The 23,121-nt window shown below is 47.0% G+C and overlaps 1 protein-coding gene across 8 annotated transcripts in view; it reads right to left on the bottom strand.

Annotated features, from left to right (window-relative positions):
• Positions 1-23,121, bottom strand: part of LOC106606028 (focal adhesion kinase 1) — a 136,673-nt gene that overhangs the window by 26,633 nt on the left and 86,919 nt on the right. For 5 of the 8 annotated variants that reach the window (XM_082959895.1, XM_082959896.1, XM_082959892.1 and 2 more), the window contains 9 exons: positions 22,039-22,095; positions 19,244-19,264; positions 16,997-17,094; positions 16,698-16,782; positions 14,953-15,053; positions 7,898-8,013; positions 7,693-7,793; positions 7,199-7,288; positions 6,872-7,076 (listed from right to left, as the gene is read on the bottom strand). In XM_082959895.1, the coding sequence (XP_082816021.1) occupies positions 6,872-7,076; positions 7,199-7,288; positions 7,693-7,793; positions 7,898-8,013; positions 14,953-15,053; positions 16,698-16,782; positions 16,997-17,094; positions 19,244-19,264; positions 22,039-22,095 (874 nt within the window). Of the gene's footprint in view, positions 1-6,871; positions 7,077-7,198; positions 7,289-7,692; positions 7,794-7,897; positions 8,014-14,952; positions 15,054-16,697; positions 16,783-16,996; positions 17,095-19,243; positions 19,265-22,038; positions 22,096-22,266; positions 22,423-23,121 lie in introns of those variants that run through there. The other 3 variants (XM_082959898.1, XM_082959903.1, XM_082959894.1) reach the window with 3 other exon arrangements.

Genomic DNA, 23,121 nt, shown 5'->3' with positions numbered 1-23,121 from the left:
TACCATGTAAGGGTATATGACAGTGGTACCATGTAAGGGTATATGACAGTGGTACCATGTAAGGGTATATTACAGTGGTGCCATGTAAGGGTATAGTACAGTGGTACCATGTAAGGGTATATGACAGTGGTACCATGTAAGGGTATATGACAGTGGTACCATGTAAGGGTATATGACAGTGGTGCCATGTAAGGGTATATGACAGTGATACCATGTAAGGGTATATGACAGTGGTACCATGTAAGGGTATATGACAGTGGTGCCATGTAAGGGTATACGACAGTGGTACCATGTAAGGGTATATGACAGTGGTACCATGTAAGGGTATATGACAGTGATACCATGTAAGGGTATATGACAGTGATACCATGTAAGGGTATATGACAGTGGTACCATGTAAGGGTATATGACAGTGGTACCATGTAAGGGTATATGACAGTGGTACCATGTAAGGGTATATGACAGTGGTGCCATGTAAGGGTATATTACAGTGATACCATGTAAGGGTATATGACAGTGGTGCCATGTAAGGGTATATGACAGTGGTACCATGTAAGGGTATATTACAGTGATACCATGTAAGGGTATATTACAGTGATACCATGTAAGGGTATATGACAGTGGTACCATGTAAGGGTATATGACAGTGGTACCATACATTATTAAATACAAATACACAATAAGGGAGAGTCATGTTTGTTATGACTGGTTCTGTATCTGAGGTCCATTGTTTTCATACAGCTGGCATGTTGGAGAAAGATCCTGCCTTAGTATTGTGCGTGTGCACGCGCGCTCGCGCACACATGCACACACACACGCACGCACGCACGCACACGACACACACACACACGCACACACACACACGCACACGCACGCGCACACACAGACACACACACACACGCGCACACACACAAACACACACACACACACACACACACACACCCCCTTTCTGGAAGCTGTGCTCCCTAATTTATATGATGACATAAAACAAGTCTCAACCAACGAACCCCACATCAAATGCCTTTTAAGGGCCTGGCTTTTCATATAAATAGTATTAAGAGTGTAAATATTGACATGGTTTCCAGGACACAGCCCTCTCTTCCATGCTGCTGGAGCACTAGAACATGACCGATGTGGTGGGACTCAGAAAGACTAGTAGAAAGTGGAGGTGTGACTCATGCTGAGTTTTAAACAGGATAATAAAAGCACAGCACTCTTATTTTCCGACATGTCTTCTCTGTGTAAACCAAGGGCACTGTGATGGGAGACAGCATGGCAGGCAGCAGCATGGCAGGCAGCAGCACAGCTCACACAGATGCAGCAGCTACAGGTCTGTTCTATAGCAGTCACTGATGGAAAGGAGACAGAAGTTAAAACTACTTCATCATGGCCCCAGGGTATCTTACCTGGACATCCAAATGCCTAGCTACACAAGTGTGAGCATGCATGGAAATGACGTTGACACTTCATTCTCACAAAAACCCTACCCTGTCCATGAAGGGAAAATGCCCAGCATTGCATCAGAGGGGAATTCAAAGGCAGTTACCAGGGTGTCTGTCTAGACCTTTCTTGTGAAGGATTACCTGAAGGTGCTTTCCTCACCAGTATTACATACTGACCTTTCTGAAACTGCTACATTCATTTTTGGACATTTAAATAAATGATATATCCCCATTGATTGTTGAAGAATATAACTTCTGAACACCTCAAGAGCTTTAGTTCACCCGTCAATACCTAACATATAAGCTTGTTTCACTTCATTGTTTTTAAACAATGTAATTGTTAACACTGTATAGATTCAAAACATGGTTCAAACTATCATTCTGATATCATGGATGGTCAGTCCTTGTATCCATAGCTCTGTCTATGAATGTGAGTGAGGTTACAATTCTCTAGCCTCGTTCCTCAGCTGTTTACCAAAACAGCGGCCGGTGGCCATTTGTAATTGTCCCTTTCACTACGTCCTTAATAAACCTGGGTCAGACACATATCAAACACTTGAACTCCACTCAATATAGTTTGCCCCATAAAATGAAACCAATAGAATATTCCCCAAAACTCCAAGCTAAATCAAAACGCACAGGTCTGACTCCCTCACCAATGGAAACCTAAGGATAGAAGGTGAGGGTAGGGCCCTGGCACTCTCCCTCTCAGTTACCATACCAACAATGAGGTCATCCCAGACAGGAAGTGGGACAGACGGGCACGGTCTGACGAGTCAGAGCTACTGAGAGGGTCGTCACTGGTCACCACAGCCACAAAGCCATAAACCCCACCTATTTCATCAATTTCTCTTCTTAAAATGTGATTTTAAACCTTAACCCTAACCTTACCACACAACCTGATGCCTAACCCTAACCTTAAATTAAGAACAAAAAGCACATTTTAAAGCACACATCTCCAATCAGAGGCAGCTGTCTATCGTTGTCTCTGATTGGGAATCATACTTAGGCAGCCCTTTTTCCCTCCTTCAGTGTTGGATCTTGTTTTTGTACAGCTCAGTTAGCCTGCAGAACGTGACGGTCGTTTTCCGTTGTTTATTGTTTTGTTTTAGTGTCCTGAGTTAAATAAAGAAATATCATGAGCACTCACCACGCTGCGCTTTGGTCTACTCCTTTCGACGACGATCGTCACACATGCCACTAAGAGGTGTGACTGACCTCAACTGAATCACAGCACCCAAAACACCATGGAGCCAAGTGTCAGCCAGAGGTGTGACTGACCTCAACTGAATCACAGACCCAAAACACCATGGAGCCAAGTGTCAGCCAGAGGTGTGACTGACCTCAACTGAATCACAGCACCCAAAACACCATGGAGCCATGTGTCAGCCAGAGGTGTGACTGACCTCAACTGAATCACAGCACCCAAAACACCATGGAGCCAAGTGTCAGCCAGAGGTGTGACTGACCTCAACTAAATCACAGCACCCAAAACAGCATGAAGCCAAGTGTCAGCCAGAGGTGTGACTGACCTCAACTGAATCACAGGACCCAAAACACCATGAAGCCAAGTGTCAGCCAGAGGTGTGACTGACCTCAACTGAATCACAGCACCCAAAACACCATGAAGCCAAGTGTCAGCCAGAGGTGTGACTGACCTCAACTGAATCACAGCACCCAAAACACCATGGAGCCAAGTGTCAGCCAGAGGTGTGACTGACCTCAACTAAATCACAGCACCCAAAACAGCATGAAGCCAAGTGTCAGCCAGAGGTGTGACTGACCTCAACTGAATCACAGCACCCAAAACACCATGGAGCCAAGTGTCAGCCAGAGGTGTGACTGACCTCAACTGAATCACAGCACCCAAAACAGCATGAAGCCAAGTGTCAGCCAGAGGTGTGACTGACCTCAACTAAATCACAGCACCCAAAACAGTATGAAGCCAAGTGTCAGCCAGAGGTGTGACTGACCTCAACTGAATCACAGCACCCAAAACACCATGAAGCCAAGTGTCAGCCAGAGGTGTGACTGACCTCAACTAAATCACAACACCCAAAACAGCATGAAGCCAAGTGTCAGCCAGAGGTGTGACTGACCTCAACTGAATCACAGGACCCAAAACACCATGAAGCCAAGTGTCAGCCAGAGGTGTGACTGACCTCAACTGAATCACAGCACCCAAAACACCATGAAGCCAAGTGTCAGCCAGAGGTGTGACTGACCTCAACAGAATCACAGCACCCAAAACACCATGGAGCCAAGTGTCAGCCAGAGGTGTGACTGACCTCAACTGAATCACAGCACCCAAAACACCATGAAGCCGAGTGTCAGCCAGAGGTGTGACTGACCTCAACTAAATCACAGCACCCAAAACAGCATGAAGCCGAGTGTCAGCCAGAGGTGTGACTGACCTCAACTGAATCACAGCACCCAAAACACCATGAAGCCAAGTGTCAGCCAGAGGTGTGACTGACCTCAACTGAATCACAACACCCAAAACACCATGAAGCCAAGTGTCAGCCAGAGGTGTGACTGACCTCAACTGAATCACAGCACCCAAAACACCATGGAGCCAAGTGTCAGCCAGAGGTGTGACTGACCTCAACTGAATCACAGCACCCAAAACACCATGGAGCCAAGTGTCAGCCAGAGGTGTGACTGACCTCAACTAAATCACAGCACCCAAAACAGCATGAAGCCAAGTGTCAGCCAGAGGTGTGACTGACCTCAACTGAATCACAGGACCCAAAACACCATGAAGCCAAGTGTCAGCCAGAGGTGTGACTGACCTCAACTGAATCACAGCACCCAAAACACCATGAAGCCAAGTGTCAGCCAAAGGTGTGACTGACCTCAACTGAATCACAACACCCAAAACAGCATGAAGCCAAGTGTCAGCCAGAGGTGTGACTGACCTCAACTGAATCACAGCACCCAAAACAGCATGAAGCCAAGTGTCAGCCAGAGGTGTGACTGACCTCAACTGAATCACAGCACCCAAAACACCATGGAGCCAAGTGTCAGCCAGAGGTGTGACTGACCTCAACTGAATCACAGCACCCAAAACACCATGGAGCCAAGTGTCAGCCAGAGGTGTGACTGACCTCAACTAAATCACAGCACCCAAAACAGCATGAAGCCAAGTGTCAGCCATAGGTGTGACTGACCTCAACTGAATCACAGGACCCAAAACACCATGGAGCCAAGTGTCAGCCATAGGTGTGACTGACCTCAACTGAATCACAGCACCCAAAACACCATGAAGCCAAGTGTCAGCCAGAGGTGTGACTGACCTCAACTGAATCACAGTACCCAAAACACCATGAAGCCAAGTGTCAGCCAGAGGTGTGACTGACCTCAACTGAATCACAGGACCCAAAACACCATGAAGCCAAGTGTCAGCCAGAGGTGTGACTGACCTCAACTGAATCACAGCACCCAAAACACCATGAAGCCAAGTGTCAGCCAGAGGTGTGACTGACCTCAACTGAATCACAGCACCCAAAACAGCATGAAGCCGAGTGTCAGCCAGAGGTGTGACTGACCTCAACTGAATCACAGCACCCAAAACACCATGAAGCCAAGTGTCAGCCAGAGGTGTGACTGACCTCAACTGAATCACAGCACCCAAAACAGCATGAAGCCAAGTGTCAGCCAGAGGTGTGACTGACCTCAACTGAATCACAGGACCCAAAACACCATGAAGCCAAGTGTCAGCCAGAGGTGTGACTGACCTCAACTGAATCACAGCACCCAAAACACCATGAAGCCAAGTGTCAGCCAAAGGTGTGACTGACCTCAACTGAATCACAACACCCAAAACAGCATGAAGCCAAGTGTCAGCCAGAGGTGTGACTGACCTCAACTAAATCACAGCACCCAAAACAGTATGAAGCCAAGTGTCAGCCAGAGGTGTGACTGACCTCAACTGAATCACAGGACCCAAAACACCATGAAGCCAAGTGTCAGCCAGAGGTGTGACTGACCTCAACTGAATCACAGCACCCAAAACACCATGAAGCCAAGTGTCAGCCAAAGGTGTGACTGACCTCAACTGAATCACAACACCCAAAACAGCATGAAGCCAAGTGTCAGCCAGAGGTGTGACTGACCTCAACTAAATCACAGCACCCAAAACAGTATGAAGCCAAGTGTCAGCCAGAGGTGTGACTGACCTCAACTGAATCACAGGACCCAAAACACCATGAAGCCAAGTGTCAGCCAGAGGTGTGACTGACCTCAACTGAATCACAGCACCCAAAACACCATGAAGCCAAGTGTCAGCCAGAGGTGTGTCTGACCTCAACTGAATCACAGCACCCAAAACACCATGGAGCCAAGTGTCAGCCAAAGGTGTGACTGACCTCAACTGAATCACAGCACCCAAAACACCATGGAGCCAAGTGTCAGCCAGAGGTGTGACTGACCTCAACTGAATCACAGCACCCAAAACACCATGGAGCCAAGTGTCAGCCAAAGGTGTGACTGACCTCAACTGAATCACAGCACCCAAAACACCATGGAGCCAAGTGTCAGCCAGAGGTGTGACTGAACTCAACTGAATTACAGCACCCAAAACTCCTTGGAGCCAAGTGTCAGCCAGAGAACTGGGCATGTAGTACAGTATATCTACTTGTACAAACAAGCCAGTCAATTCCACCTTCAACGATTGAAATGTGTGTGGATGCTTTGGTGACAGAGTGCCATCTAGTGACCAAGAATGAACATCTATCTAGATGGGGTCGGCAACAGGTGGCCTGTTTAAAAAAATATATATTTTCGTTACCTATTTCATTTAGGAAATCTGTTTCCAAGTAATCTTACAGATAAAAAAAGAGACGTGATCGTGTTTCAATATAATCAAGGTATGAAATTATTGTTATTTTTAAATACAATCTCTTTTTGGGCTTAGTTGTGGTCAATTTGCAGTGTACAAATTGTTCCAATTATTTTAAGGCCCCACGACCATTCGTTCCGACAACAAATAAAAAAAGAGACGTGATCGTGTTTCAATATAATCAAGGTATGAAATTATTGTTATTTTTAAATACAATCTCTTTTGGGCTTAGTTGTGGTCAATTTGCAGTGTACAAATTATTTGAATTATTTTAAGGCCCCACGACCATTCGTTCCGACACCCCCCCTCCCCACTATATATGAGAAACATTTGGAATTGGAATTCCAGTTCACTTCCTGAACTGACTCAATTGAAATGGAATGAACTCCAACCCTGATAGATATGCATTATTTTTCCTCCACAGTCAATGTACCTCAGTTCAGACTCAGTGAAAGATACAACTGCAAAATACATTTAGCTAAAGTATGGCTCTTATGACATTGTAGTTGTAGGAGATAGTCTTCAAGGTATGATAACGCACCCTGCACTACAGCATTGTACATGCCGATGGACCGACTGACGGACATACCTGAGCTGGGCTTTGAGCTCTGTGAAGCAGGGTCTCTTGCTAGGGTCGTAGGCCCAGCACTTGGTCATCAGGCTGTACAGGGTAGGGGGGCAGTTGTGGGGCATGGCCAGACGCTCTCCGTTCTCTATCCGGCCGATGACATCGTTGTTCTTCACCCCCTGGAAGGGTTTGACTCCGTAGATGAGGATCTCCCACATACACACACCTGGAGTACAGAGAAACATATATTTATTTAAACCCTAATTCATCAGCTAATAACATACAGCTTTGGTCTTAAAAGTTTTAGAGCACTGTTTGATAAGTACTGTATCAAATTCCCATACTCACCAAACATCCACACGTCACTGGCTGAGGTAAAGCGTCTGAAGTTAATAGACTCTGGTGCCATCCATTTGATAGGCAGTTTCCCTTTGGAGGCTGGGAGGAGAGGTGAAAGCTTGACTTTTATTTTTTGTGATCAAATGTTTTTATTGTGATTGATTAGACAGGTACACATGAACAATGCAACAAGTAACAAGACACACACTTCCCCTCCCACAGGACTTCCATAAGCCATAGTTAGATGAGTGGTTCACAATAGCAGTCTCACAAGAGTCATACGCTGATGAAAAGAGCTGTTGAGTTTCTTTCACTCGCCCCATGCATACGTGCAACAGATATTTCCATGTTTATAATGTCCATGAATGACAGCAGCCACAGCTGTCTGCTTAAAGAGTGAGGAACCTAATGAATGACTTACTGATAACAAAAACAGCAGAAAGTGATCTCCTCTGGTATGCTAACTGAGGACAGTTAGTCTCCAGAACAGGTGAAACTCCTACCTTTGTAATAGGAGCTGTCCTCCATGTATCGAGACAAGCCAAAGTCTCCCAGTTTAACACAGTCCACTGAGGATACCAGCACGTTCCTGGCAGCTATATCCCTGCACGACGCAGACATGGTTACAATGGATAAGAGAAGAGTAGTGTGTTTACAGGAAACACACAAAAGCCATATTAATGAGGCTAGATTGGGGTGAGGGCTTACCTATGTACAAAACGCTTGCTCTCCAGGTAGGCGAGTGCTGTGCTTAGCTGGAAAGCGTAGAGAATCAGTGATGCCAAGTCGAGGTTGTATTTTCTCACTTGCAGGAAGGAGCGTAGCTGTAAAGATGGGAAGAGAAAACAAAAGATGATACTTACTTTAGCATGTAAATTACATGCAGGGGGCTTCCTGCGGGCTGAAGCCCCTGGGGCTCAAGAAAACATAAAAAAATGTATAATAATAATAATAAAGGAGATATATACAGTATGTATTATATATGTAGTATTTATTTTGAGTGTAGACAGCCTGATGCCATTTTGCTAATCATCAGGTGGGGGGAGGAGAGGAGGTAGGGGGTGCCATGTGGGTAACTGGGGGCCCTGCCTTGATTGGGTAACTGATTAACTAAAAAAATTAAAATAATAAACTGCATAATGTAACGGCTGTCTTCTGTAGAAATGGACCAAGGCGCAGCAGGTATGTGAATACTCATCTTTAATAAAAATAAAGGAGTAAAGCATCCACTTAACAATGCAAACAAAGTGACAACAGCTACAGTTCTGCAGGCTAGAAACGCAGTGCAAAAACAACCACCCACAACCCCAAAGAAAAACACACACACCTATATAGGACTTCCAATCAAAGGCAACTATACACACCTGCCTTCAATTGGAAGTCCCAATCATCCACCCAACATTTAACCAACACAAACATGCCACGTCCTGACCCCAAAACTAAAACACTAGCTCCCTCTGCTGGTCAGGACGTGACAGTACCCCCCCCCTCAAGGTGCAGACCCCGGAATGCACCTACCAACAAAAAAACCCAACACAAAACCCATAAACAATAACCCTAAAACAATAAGGGAGGGAAGGGAGGGTGGCTGCCGTCACCGACGGCACTGCTACACCCTCCTTCCCCAACCCACCTATCCTGGAGGTGGCTCAGGTGCAGGGCGTGGACCTTGCTCCACCGTCGGCGTAGCCCACTTCGGTGGCGCTGCTAACTGCACCGGGCAGACGGGCCACTTGGGCTGACCCTGGCAGACGGACCACTCGTGCTGGGCCGGGGGACAGGAGGGCCCCTCGGGCTGGGCCGGGGGACAGGAGGGCCCCTCGGGCTGGGCCGGGGGACAGGAGGGCCCCTCGGGCTGGGCCGGGGGACAGGAGGGCCCCTCGGGCTGGGCCGGGGGACAGGAGGGCCACTCGGGCTGGGCCGGAGGGCAGGAGGGCCACTCGGGCTGGGCCGGAGGGCAGGAGGGCCCCTCGGGCTGGGCCGGAGAGCAGGAGGGCCCCTCGGGCTGGGCCGGAGAGCAGGAGGGCCCCTCGGGCTGGGCCGGAGAGCAGGAGGGCCCTTTGGGCTGGGCCGGAGAGCAGGAGGGCCCCTCGGGCTGGGCCGGAGAGCAGGAGGGCCCCTCGGGCTGGGCCGGAGAGCAGGAGGGCCCCTCGGGCTGGGCCGGAGGGCAGGAGGGCCCCTCGGGCTGGGCCGGAGAGCAGGAGGGCTCCTCGTGCTGGGCCGGGGGACAGGAGGGCCCCTCGGGCTGGGCCGGGGGACAGGAGGGCCCCTCGGGCTGGGCCGGGGGACAGGAGGGCCACTCGGGCTGGGCCGGAGGGCAGGAGGGCCACTCGGGCTGGGCCGGAGGGCAGGAGGGCCCCTCGGGCTGGGCCGGAGAGCAGGAGGGCCCCTCGGGCTGGGCCGGAGAGCAGGAGGGCCCCTCGGGCTGGGCCGGAGAGCAGGAGGGCCCTTCGGGCTGGGCCGGAGAGCAGGAGGGCCCCTCGGGCTGGGCCGGAGAGCAGGAGGGCCCCTCGGGCTGGGCCGGAGAGCAGGAGGGCCCCTCGGGCTGGGCCGGAGGGCAGGAGGGCCCCTCGGGCTGGGCCGGAGGGCAGGAGGGCCACTCGGGCTGGGCCGGAGGGCAGGAGGACCACTCGGGCTGGGCCGGAGGGCAGGAGGACCACTCGGGCTGGGCCGGAGGGCAGGAGGACCACTCGGGCTGATCCTGACAGGCCGGGCACCCTGGCAGATCAGGGCAGGCGGGCCACTCTGGCAGAACAGGGCAGTCCGGCCACTCTGGCAGAACAGGGCAGTCCGGCCACTCTGGCAGAACAGGGCAGTCCGGCCACTCTGGCAGAACAGGGCAGTCCGGCCACTCTGGCAGAACAGGGCAGTCCGGCCACTCTGGCAGAACAGGGCAGTCCGGCCACTCTGGCAGAACAGGGCAGTCCGGCCACTCTGGCAGAACAGGGCAGTCCGGCCACTCTGGCAGAACAGGGCAGTCCGGCCACTCCGGCAGTTCAGGGCAGTCCGGCCACTCCGGCAGTTCAGGGCAGTCCGGCCACTCCGGCAGTTCAGCGCAGTCTGGCCACTCCGGCAGTTCAGCGCAGTCTGACCTCTCTGGCGACTGTTGACTGGCGGGCAGCTCTGACGACTGTTGACTGGCGGGCAGCTCTGACGACTGTTGACTGGCGGGCAGCTCTGACGACTGATGACTGGCGGGCAGCTCTGACGACTGTTGACTGGCGGGCAGCTCTGACGACTGTTGACTGGCGGGCAGCACTGACGACTGTTGACTGGCGGGCAGCTCTGGTGACTGTTGACTGGCGAAGCTGGGTTGACACACTAGACTCCTGATGCGTGGGGCTGGTATAGGATGTGCCAGCCTGGAGACACGCACCTCCATGCTAGTGCGTCTGGCGGGAAACACCGGACCGAAAGGGCGCGCTGGCGGTCTTGATTGTAGGGTTGGCATCCCCCCTTCCGGCTCGATGCTCACCTTGCCCTGGCACCTGCGGGGCACTGGTATGGGCGAACTGGGCTGTGCGTCCGTATAGGCGAGATGGTGCATACCTCAGCGTAACATGGCGCCTTCCACCTCGTACGCACCTCCCTGTAGTCACGGGTAGCTGGCTTACGGCTCTTCCCTGGCCTGGCCAAACTACCCGTGTGCCCCCCCCAAAAAAAAATCTTGGGGCTGCCTCTCGGGTTCCCTTAGCTCCCTTAACTTGTCCGCCCAGAATTTTCTTTCGTCCTGCCAGGTCCATTCCTCCATTTTCTTCTCCTGTGGCTTCCTCCTCTTCTGCTGCTTGGTCCTTTGGTGGGTGGTTCTGTAACGGCTGTCTTCTGTAGAAATGGACCAAGGCGCAGCAGGTATGTGAATACTCATCTTTAATAAAAATAAAGGAGTAAAGCATCCACTTAACAATGCAAACAAAGTGACAACAGCTACAGTTCTGCAGGCTAGAAACGCAGTGCAAAAACAACCACCCACAACCCCAAAGAAAAACACACACACCTATTAGGACTTACAATCAAAGGCAACTATACACACCTGCCTTCAATTGGAAGTCCCAATCATCCACCCAACATTTAACCAACACAAACATGCCACGTCCTGACCCCAAAACTAAAACACTAGCTCCCTCTGCTGGTCAGGACGTGACACATAATAAATAAATGTGACTGCTCAATTGTGTAAGTCAGGGGCTGGTCCCAAAAAATGTTGTGCATTTTTTTGTATTACTATAATAATTTTTTATCCAACCACAGGAGCCCGCTCTCAGTGTTCAAAATACACCAGAGAGCACAATTTCAAGAAACTAGGCATATGTCGCACATCACTACCTCACAGGAGAGTAAACTTTTTTTTATTATAAAAATGTGGTTTTTGGCAGAAATGCCTTCTGAAACATGTGAACTTTCATGTGCCTTAATAACAAACTTGTATGCCATCTGTAAATACAAATAAAATCGTTACATTTTTTAGTTTAGCCACAGAAAAAGACAGTAACCTTCTTGCTAGCCATGATTGGCTGAGAGAATGAGTGGGCTGGACATGCCGAGAGATGAGTTCCGACTGGTCTGCCATGTAGCTCGCTTCTGTCTATAACATGAGCTGGTCAGTATGTGTAGGTAATCCTTTCTAACAGGGCTTTTTTTAAAAGACATTGCGTAGTAGAACTGCATAAGTGTTGTTCTCCACTTTCCGGAGGGCCGAGTTTTGAAATCAGTGGAATGATAGCTAAGGAGACGGAGAAGATTCTGCCGTTTGATTGCAAATATGCAGACAGAGTTGAAAAGAGAACACACAGAAGGCTGTTGTATAAAACACCTGTCTCTGGGTTACATCGTCAAACTAAGGACAACCATGGCATCCGTGACAGAGAGGGAGAAGCGTCTATCCATGCATACAGGTAAGATAGTCTAGCTGGCTACATTTTCAGATAATGCACATGTCTAATTTAGTTAATTTCAAGTTAAAGTGTACTGTTAGCTAACTAGCTAACGTTAGCTGGCTGGCTAGCTAACGTTACGTGTATGATCTGTGTAGTTATATTATTCGTATGTCAGAGCCATTTCCATTGCTAGTTATAGCCTAATGTTAGCTAGCTAACATTGAACCTGGTTGGTTAGCTGCCTACAGATTCATGCAGGGTATTAACGTTATGAGTTGGGATTATGGTTCATTGTTTAGCTAGCTAGCTACATGTCTAAACAAAAGACTGCACTATGCAAGTAACGATTTCAATGTTCATGATGCCAATGCGACAACTGTCGATAGACGTAGCTGATAAATTCGCTCTGGCTATCTACTCCGATTTCAGATCACTCTTGTCTGAGTGTGCCAGAGCGCAGAATAACTGACGAATTTACGAACGCTCAACACCAATTGTATATGGCCCGTGTCAGTAAACGTTGGCAAAAAAGCCTGATTAAATTATTGCCAGCAGCACAGTTGCAGTCACCAATGCTCTGGATAACATAAAAACAGCCTAACCAGCTCTGGTAGTGCCAGAAAAATGGTCAGAGTGAGCTGTTCTCTCATTTGTGTCTGGAAGTAGCTAGCCAACATTAGCCAGTTAGCTTGGGTGCTTGACTGCTGATGTTAGGTCCGAACGCTTGGATCAACCCTACTCCTCGGCTAGACCGTCCAGTGTGCGCTCTGAACGTTCCGAGAGCGAAACGCTCTGAATTTGCGAATGTACAATCTGACAACGCTGAGTTTACGAATGCCCAGAGTGCACTCTGAGCACACTCTGGCAGTTCAGATTAAATTTATGAACACATAGTATTAACCAGCCTTTAGTCTTGAAATCTTTGGTTGTTTAGTACATGGCCTCAAGTGAATCCTTAAAGAGATGGGACAGGCAAAGGCTTAAGAGGGTGTGAACAATGCTGAATGGGTGTAGACCAAGAAAAGCTCCCCAGTAGGTACCAAAACATTAAGAGCCATTTTCTCAAAAGTGAGGTTACAAGTTTATCAACTTTCAAAGCAGAATTACTTTCCCATTGTTTATCAACTGTAGTGTATGATATACCATTTTCTAGCTCTGAGTCTCTACTTTCATCCAATGTAAAAAACCCAATTTTAAATTTTGCTACATAAAACCTGTGGATTAAGTTTTATCACAAGCACATACAGGTAGCTTATCTGCCAAAATAAAGGAAACACCAACATAAAGTGGGACACCACGAGCTGCCAGAACATCTTCAATGCGCCTTGGCATAGATTCTACAAGTGGACCTAAACCATGCCAGGAAATTGCACCCCACACCATAAAATATACCTAATTTAATCAAGTGTTTCCTTTATTTTGGCAGTTACAGGTATGGTTATGCCTACAGTCGGGAAGGCTGCAGTTAGGGCAGCATGAGCACCAAATATAGGTTACAGCTTGTTGTGGCCATATAATCCATAGAGGGGGTTTTGGAACCTCTTACCCTGGCAATTTGACTGTTAAACTCATTTAATTTTTTTTTATTTATTTAAACTTTATTTAACTAGGCAAGTCAGTTAAGAACAAATTCTTATTTCCAATGACGGCCTACACCAGCCAAATCCAGGCGGGCAATGCTGGGCCAATTGTGCTCCGCTCTATGGGACTCACAATCACAGCCGGTTGTGATACAGCCTGGAATCAAACCAGGGTGTCTGTAGTGACGCCTCAAGCACTGAGATGCAGGGCCTTATACCGCTGCGCCACTCGGGAGCCCTAATGGGTACACTGGCAATGGGTGCCAGGGAACTGCCATCAATGGATTATATTTCTATGGTTGGTTGCGGATGTCAGTTTGCCTTTTACAGATTTCAAAATACAATCACTGGAAAAACGGACATTTTGGAAAGCAAATGCCTACTGCTGAAAAAACAAGACTAATCTGTCTATAGAACCAATGGAAACACATTTCTCAACAAATGACAGCAGCACTGTTTTTCAAAGTAGCTCATCTTGAGACAGGCTATTGCCACGACGAGCACATTGGCCATCACCGTGGGTGAGTCAGTGTGCCACTGGACATTACATTTAGTAGCCTACTGTGATATATATACTGTATATATATTGCCTCCTGATAATGTACAATCTGTGTGTCGCTTCATTGGCCTGGGCTATTGTTTGTTGTGAATTCCAGACCAGATTGATCTCAGTTTGTCAGTCAGAGTAGACACTGATTTCAGTCATTTGTGTGGTATTAAAAAAGATTGTGCTAATGTCTTCTGTCATGTAAATGACATAGAAATGCATGAAATGCGGTTTTTAAATCCTCATGTGTGGAAATTCTAAAAACATCTCTGCTCAACTGTAGCCTATGCCACATGCCAAATCTTATTCTGGCTTTAGGGCCTCTTTCTTCAACAGTAAATGTAACACGCTTCCAATTGCATCTTAGTGCATGGATTTGTTTACAGAAAATGATGGTGTACCGGGAAGGAGGGGCTATAGAAAAAACAAAGCCCGGGGCCTATGATTTCTTAATCCGGCCCTGATCATTTATAACATAGACTGCCTTCTACAATGTACTATATAAACCTTGAAATTGAACCTTGAATGTGATGCCTCTATCCACCACTAGATGGCCATCCCTAACAGCTGAAACGTTGTGAAAGGTAGAAGAAGTACCATCCAAGACTAAATGGGTAAAGAAATTTAAAAAATCTAATTACAGTACTCTTCAGCATGACCCATAGGTTACTGTTACAGAGCCTGAGGTCATCACTGTTAAACTGATTCCTGTATTAAAGATACTTCCTGTATTAAAGCACTGTATTGTGTGTCGTTCTGTACCTCTCCCAGTGTACACAGCTCCATGATGATCCACCCTGGGTTTTCTGTGATCACTCCAATCAGCTTCACTATGTGGGGGTGGTCAAACTGACGCATGGTCACTGCATGGGGCCGCACACACACACACACACACACACACACACACACCACACACACACACACACACACACACACACACACACACACACACACACACACACACACACCCCCCCCCCCCCCCCCCCCCCCCCCCGTCTATTCAGTGTAATTGAATAGACCAGGGATTAGCTAGGCTATGGTTTATAGAATCAGGTTACTGTATGTAGGGCGAAAAGGTAGAGTGGAAGATGAAGACTGATTATATAGTGGATTATTATTCATGTTGATAATAAATATCAAGGCTGTTATGAAGGAAGCAGGCCCATGTTTACAGTGGGCTATTTTAGGAGAGGAGGGGACAGGAGAGGAGGAGAGAAGGGAGGAAGGGAGAGAAGAGGGGAGGAGAGGCTGGGGTTAGAGGAGAGGAGGGGACAGGAGAGGAGGAGAGGAGAGAAGGGAGGAAGGGAGAGAAGAGGGGAGGAGAGGCTGGGGTTAGAGGAGAGGAGGGGCCAGGAGAGGAGGGGAGGAGAGAAGGGAGGAAGGGAGAGAAGAGGGGAGGAGAGGCTGGGGTTAGAGGAGGGGACAGGAGAGGAGGAGAGGAGAGAAGGGAGGAAGGGAGAGAAGAGGGGAGGAGAGGAGAGGCTGGGGTTAGAGGAGAGGAGGGGACAGGAGAGGAGGAGAGGAGAGAAGGGAGAGAAGAGGGGAGGAGAGGCTGGGGTTAGAGGAGAGGAGGGGACAGGAGAGGAGGAGAGGAGAGAAGGGAGGAAGGGAGAGAAGAGGTGAGGAGAGGCTGGGGTTAGAGGAGAGGAGGGGACAGGAGAGGAAGGGAGGCTTTATCGTGGTGATGTGCTATTTGATGTGTTTTAGAGCAGTGTGTGTGTGTGTTTGTGTTTGGGTTTTGTCTCTGTGTGTGTGTGTGTGTGTGTGTGTGTGTGTGTGTGTGTGTGTGTGTGTGTGTGTGTGTGTGTGTGTGTGTGTGTGTGTGTGTGTGTGTGTGTGTGTGTGTGTGTGTGTGTGTGTGTGTGTGTGCATCCATGTGTGTAGTGTTAGAGAGAGTGTGTGTGGGTATGCACGCATGAGTGTGTGTGTCTCAGACTTCAGCAAGGGGAAGGGAAGGGGTGTGTATTGCACTTGGGAAATCAGCAGGACTGTACTAGTGTAAACCCACTTTCTCTAAACCCATTCCTCTCTAAAGCGGTGCTCTGTCCTCCCCAGTCCCCCTGCAGCCTCCACACATTCCTGCTGTGTTTTCATACATGGGGGTTAGCTCAGTCCCACCTTGTCTGGGCATTTCATCTGGATAAAGGAGCCTTTCTCTCTGTCAGGACCACTGGAGCTGAAGAGCAGTTAAGTCTTCTGCTGTTCAAAAACCCACTGCTACACTAAGTCTGCATCACAAATGGCACACAAATACCCATAAAGCGCGCTATATAGGAAATAGGGTGCCATTTGGGATGCATGCTAAATCTCTGCAGCATGTTGTAGCCCTAAAAAGGTAGAAATATCTGTCTGAGATTGCTATGCTGAGAATGCGCCCTAGACGCAAACTAAAAGCTCATGTGTTCAACCCTCAGTAGTATACACACAACTGATGTAATATGTATGAAGAGCAAGAGGTCGTATGTGCTGTGATCAAGAAGGACGACAGGGGGAGGTGTGTTACTTACGAGCTTCTTGTAAGAACTTCTCCCTGACACTATCAGAGGTGCAGTTCTTACACGTCTTGATGGCCACAGACAGAGCAGGGTTTTCCTACAGAGAGAAATAAAACATCAGAAAATGGTAGTTTAAATAAATCAAGTCTAAGAGGATTGTGTCTTGTTTTTCCACAAGTGTGTAAACACCCTATTCCCTATGTAGAGCATTAATTTTGAACAAGGCCCATAGAGATACCCACAGGGCTCTGGTCAAAAGCAGTGGGTTACATAGGGAATAGGGAGCCATTTGGGACATAACCTAGGCCTACCGGGCTCATGTAGACTCCCTGGTGGACGTCCCCGAACTGTCCCTCTCCGATACAGCGACCCAGCTCAATCCTCTGTCTCTGAATCTCATAGTCCCTGGCTGGATACAACACACAGCTTTAGACACACTGACGGTATAATCTCATAGTCCCTGGCTGGGTACAACACAGCATTAGACACACTGACTGTATAATCTCATAGTCCCTGGCTGGGTACAACACACAGCATTAGACACACTGACTTTATAATCTCATAGTCCCTGGCTGGGTACAACACACAGCATTAGACACACTGATTTAATAATCTCATAGTCCCTGGCTGGGTACAACACAGCATTTGACACACTGATTTAATAATCTCATAGTCCCTGGCTGGGTACAACACAGAGCATTAGACACACTGACTGTATAATCTCATAGTCCCTGGCTGGGTACAACACACAGCATTAGACACACTGACTTTATAATCTCATTGTCCCTAGCTGGGTACAACACAGCATTAGACACACTGACTTTATAATCTCATAGTCCCTGGCTGGGTACAACACAGCATTAGACACACTGACTGTATAATCTCATAGTCCTGGCTGGGTACAACACAGCATTAGACACAATGACTGTATAATCTCATAGTCCCTGGCTGGGTACAACACACAGTGTTAGACACACTGACTGTATAATCTCATAGTCCCTGGCTGGATACAACACACCGCATTAGACACACTGATTTTATAATCTCATAGTCCCTGGCTGGGTACAACACAGCATTAGACACACTGACTTTATAATCTCATAGTCCCTGGTTGGGTACAACACAGTGTTAGATACACTGACTTTATAATCTCATAGTCCCTGGCTGGGTACAACACAGCATTAGACACACTGACTTTATAATCTCATAGTCCCTAGTTGGGTACAACACAGTGTTAGATACACTGACTTTATAATCTCATAGTCCCTGGCTGGGTACAACACAGCATTAGACACACTGACTTTATAATCTCATAGTCCCTGGTTGGGTACAACACAGTGTTAGATACACTGACTGTATAATCTCATAGTCCCTGGCTGGGTACAACACAGCATTAGACACACTGACTGTATAATCTCATATGTCCCTGGCTGGGTACAACACAGCATTAGACACACTGACTGTATAATCTCATAGTCCCTGGCTGGGTACAACACAGCATTAGACACACTGACTGTATAATCTCATAGTCCCTGGCTGGGTACAACACAGCATTAGACACACTGACTGTATAATCTCATAGTCCCTGGCTGGGTACAACACAGCATTAGACACACTGACTGTATAATCTCATAGTCCCTGGCTGGGTACAAAACAGCATTATACACACTGACTGTATAATCTCATAGTCCCTGGCTGGGTACAACACAGCATTAGACACACTGACTGTATATACTCATAGTCCCTGGCTGGATACAACACAGTGTTAGACACACTGATTTTATAATCTCATAGTCCCTGGCTGGGTACAACACAGCTTTAGACACACTGACATCATATCAACTGGATTAAAGGCAATGGGTGGTATGGATTGATTGTGAAACATGCAATAATGCAACTCCATTCAAATCAGGACTGCTAAGGCTGTCCATGGATTCGCATGCAATTGCTGATTTGTTGAATAAATACAATCATATTGTCAATATGAAATAACCATGCAAAAAGTTTCACCAGACATGCCAAGCCATAATCATAATCAGATGTAAAACATTACTAAACAGTATGATGGCATCAAATTATCTTTGTTTTCTTCTTAACTTTGCACATATTCTGGAGGGCCAGTGAGTGGCCATGCTGCAGCAGTACTGTGTCTGATTAGTGGCGGATCCCTTCCATCCATAACGGGTCAATAGGACAGCCTGGCTGCACTATTTATCTTTCTCTGGGCTGGACAGTGTCTATTCACCAACAACCAATAAATCAATCAAAACACTACATGTACTGCTATTTTGGCAAAAATGAAACAAAATCACAGAAACATCATCACACAAGTCAAACCATAGGTAGACATGGGTCAAATAGTAAATACTTTCAAATACTTAATTTAGCTTGGATATTGATGGGCCTTGTGCGACCACTCCATTGGTTCAATTGCACACTAAATCAAGTGTAGCTCAAGTATTTGAAAGTATTTGACATATATGGTTGACCCTGGTCTGACAACCACAATACAACCAAAAGGCAATCCTCAAGTACAGGGCTGAGACGCACACCATTACCTTCCTCTAGTCCATAGTATTCTGCAGGGCAGTTCATGTGAGGAGAAATCTTTTAGAAGTACATCAACATTGGAGGAACATACTTTTAAAATTGTTTAAACTGTACGAAAGGTCCCTCCCTCTTCCCTTGTCCCTGGTTTGGAAAAACACATGACTAACTCAGAGTGCTTTCCTGGCAAAGGGGAGTGACATTTGTTGCATGTAGAAGACAGTCAGTGCAAACGAACTGCAGGGAGATGAATACCCTTGGACTACACTGCCATTTGTCAGCAGCCTCTGTTGCAGGCTGGGTTTGTGTGTGTGTGTGTGTGTGTGTGTGTGCGCACATAAGGCTAGTGTTTCAGGCTATGTTAAATACTTCTCCACTGTTACGATACAAAGTAAACTATGGGGTCGTGTGGAGGACAATCTTAGAAAAAAGAGTTCCAAAAGGGTTCTTCAGCTGTCCCCATAGGAGAACCCTTTTTGGTTCCAGGCAGAACACTTTTTGGGGTTTCAGGTAGAACCTAGGGTTATTCAAAGGGTTCTCCTATGGTTCTCCTATGGGGACAACCGAAGAACCATTTTAGGTTCTACATACAGTTGAAGTTGGAAGTTTACATACACCTTAGCCAAATACATTTAAACTCAGTTTTTCACAATTCCTGACATTTAATCAGAGTAAAAATTCCCTGTCTTAGGTCAGTTAGGATCACCACTTTATTTTAAGAATGTGACATGTCAGAATAATAGTAGAGAGAATGATTTATTTCAGCTTTTATTTCTTTCATCACATTCACAGTTGGTCAGAAGTTTACATACACTCAATTAGTATTTGGTAGTGTTTCCTTTAAATTGTTTAACTTGGGTCAAACGTATTGGGTAGCCTTCCACAAGCTTCCCACAATAAGTTGGGTGAATTTTGGCCCATTCCTCCTGACAGAGCTGGTGTAACTGAGTCAGGTTTGTAGGCCTCCTTGCTCGCACACACTTTTTCAGTTCTGCCCACAAATTTTCTATAGGATTGAGGTCAGGGCTTTGTGATGGCCACTCCAATACCTTGACTTTGTTGTCCTTAAGCCATTTTGCCACAACTTTGGAAGTATGCTTGGGGTCATTGTCCATTTGGAAGACCCATTTGCGACCAAGCTTTAAATTCCTGACTGATGTCTTGAGATGTTGCTTCAATATATCCACATAATGTTCCTTCCTCATGATGCCATCTATTTTGTGAAGTTCACCAGTCCCTCCTGCAGCAAAGCACCCCCACAACATGATGCTGCCACCCCGTGCTTCATGGTTGGGATGGTGTTCTTCGGCTTGCAAGCCTCCCCATTTCTCCTCCAAACATAACAATGGTCATTATGGCCAAACAGTTCTATTTTTGTTTCATCAGACCAGGGGACATTTCTCCAAAAAGTACGATCTTTGTCCCCATGTGCAGTTGCAAACCGTATTCTGGCTTTTTTTATGGCGGTTTTGGAGCAGTGGCTTCTTCCTTGCTGAGCGGCCTTTCAGGTTATGTCGATATAGGACTTGTTATACTGTGGATATAGATACTTTTGTACCTGTTTCCTCCAGCATCTTCACAAGGTCCTTTGCTGTTGTTCTGGGATTGATTTGCACTTTTCGCACCAAAGTACGTTCATCTCTAGGAGACAGAACGCCTCTCCTTCCTGAGCGGTATGACGGCTGCGTGGTCCCATGGTGTTTATACTTGCATACTATTGTTTGTACAGATGAACGTGGTACCTTCAGGCGTTTGGAAATTGCTCCCAAGGATGAACCAGACTTGTGGATGTCTACAATAGTTTTTCTGAGGTCTTGGCTGATTTCTTTTGATTTTCCCATGATGTCAAGCAAAGAGGCAGAGTTTGAAGGTAGGCCTTGAAATACATCCACAGGTACACCTCCGATTGACTCAAATTATGTCAATTAGCCTATCAGAAGCTTCTATAGCCATGACATCATTTTCTGGAATTTTCCAAGCTGTTTAAAGGCACAGTCAACTTAGTGTATGTAAACTTCTGACCCACTGGAATTGTGATACAGTGAAATAATCTGTCTGTAAATAATTGTTGGAAAAATGAATTGAGTCATGCACAAAGTAGATGTCCTAACTGACTTGCCAAAACTATAGTTTGTTCACAAGAACTTGTGGAGTGGTTGAACAACGAGTTTTAATGACTCCAACCTAAGTGTACGTAAACTTCCGACTTCAACTGTAGCACCTTTTTTTCCTGAAGAGTGTCGGACAAAGGACAGATATGTCATGAAAAATGAAATGTTGAGAGGAAACTGTTTGAATAAGCAGCAGCAGCAGAAGACACAGTCACAGCCAGCTCATTCTACTAATAGTGATCGACAGATCCACCTCATGCACTCTGTGTTGGGCTTTCCCCGTGTAAATATGATTCTAGCTATTTGTGAACTACTCTCTACAAAATGGTAGCAAAAAACTGAAAATAAAAATGATGAACTGAAAGATGCCTAACACCAACTTGACCCCTGTAGCTTTGATGCTTTCAGAGAACTCCAGTCTCAATGACCCCAGGAAGGCAGAATGTGGTAACAACAACCAATCAGAAGGTGGGGCACACTTCTCCAAACTGGGTTAAAGCTGTACACTAGAGGCCACGATCAAAGGCACACGGGGTCTGGAGAGAACATCTGGTCTTTCAGGGGAGTATGGTCTGCAGCTCACCACTAAGAGCCACTCTAAAACCCAGCACAGCTGCCTGTCGCTGCCTCCCTCCATCCTCCTCAGCACATGGTCCCTTGCTTACTCCCTGTGTGACAGATGCTACGGTACTCACTGGAGGGCATGGTGTAGGTATCCTCATCATCTATGATCTCCGCATAGTCGTCTGTCTCTGGGGGAAAAAGAGAGCGACACATGGTGAGCCCAACAGTTTGAGAGAGAGATAGAGAGAGGTGAGGACAATGAACAGCAGCATTCTGACTCTAAGCAGGATAGCCCAACATGACAGACAGGAGTTAGGCTTTAATTTGTTTAACTACGTCTAGACTTGTCCTTAACTTACCTTTAGTACAATAAAGTACCTTTACCAAAACCCCACCATTTCAAAGTTGTTAACCCTTAACAACAACCCCCCCTCCACACATATGACAAACAGCCCAGCTCTATGATGTGCCTCCCTGTGCGTTCTCCCACCATGTTCTTCAGGTCTGAGCTGTGCTCCAATAGCAGCAGTGGTATTTGAGTGAGGGGAGGAGGGGAGGAGGGATGAGGAGGAGTTTTTCCCCCCAGAGAAACTTCTTTAGGAAAAACAGATAGAGTCATGGGTAACTCCAGAGTCATTGGGTGAGCCTGTCTATCCTGACTGCTGTGATTTTAAGGAAGAAGCAAAAGTTTCCAGGAAAAGATAACCCACAGAGGAATGTTGAGACAGCCCTGCTTTTTGCAGCCTGAGATAAAGAAAAAAAGCTGCTGATAAGTCAAATGATTTGATTTGACTCAGGACTAGTGTTAAAAAGCTGTGAAATGCTATGTGTGTCATTATTAATGAAGGAAAAAAAGACTCGAGACAAGGGTTACTCAAAAATGACTAGAAAACGTAGGAAAATCAGAGCACTCTGAAAAGTGTTGAATGTACCCAAATGGACAGACAGAGTGACAGAATAATATGACCCATTCTAACCATAATGAGGACACCACAGATCATTGTAGAAGCCCTAAATTTAATAACACATTAGGAACTGAGGAAAAGAAAGTTGATAAGAGGTTGAACTTTACCGTCCCCACTTAAATCCCCTGCAAATCCACGTAGGTAGCATGCACAGGTTAGAGAGAGAGAGAGAGCGAGAAAGAGAGCGAGAGAGGTGAAAAACACGGGTTAGGGCATGTTTACTGGCCCTCTTAGAGAAAGTTGACAGAA

The sequence above is a fragment of the Salmo salar genome, chromosome 02, assembly GCF_965601325.2.
Source record: "Salmo salar chromosome 02, fSalSal1, whole genome shotgun sequence".
Classification (NCBI taxonomy): domain Eukaryota; kingdom Metazoa; phylum Chordata; class Actinopteri; order Salmoniformes; family Salmonidae; genus Salmo; species Salmo salar.
Note: the sequence above shows the minus strand (reverse complement) of the source record. Positions and strands in the feature narration are given on the sequence as shown.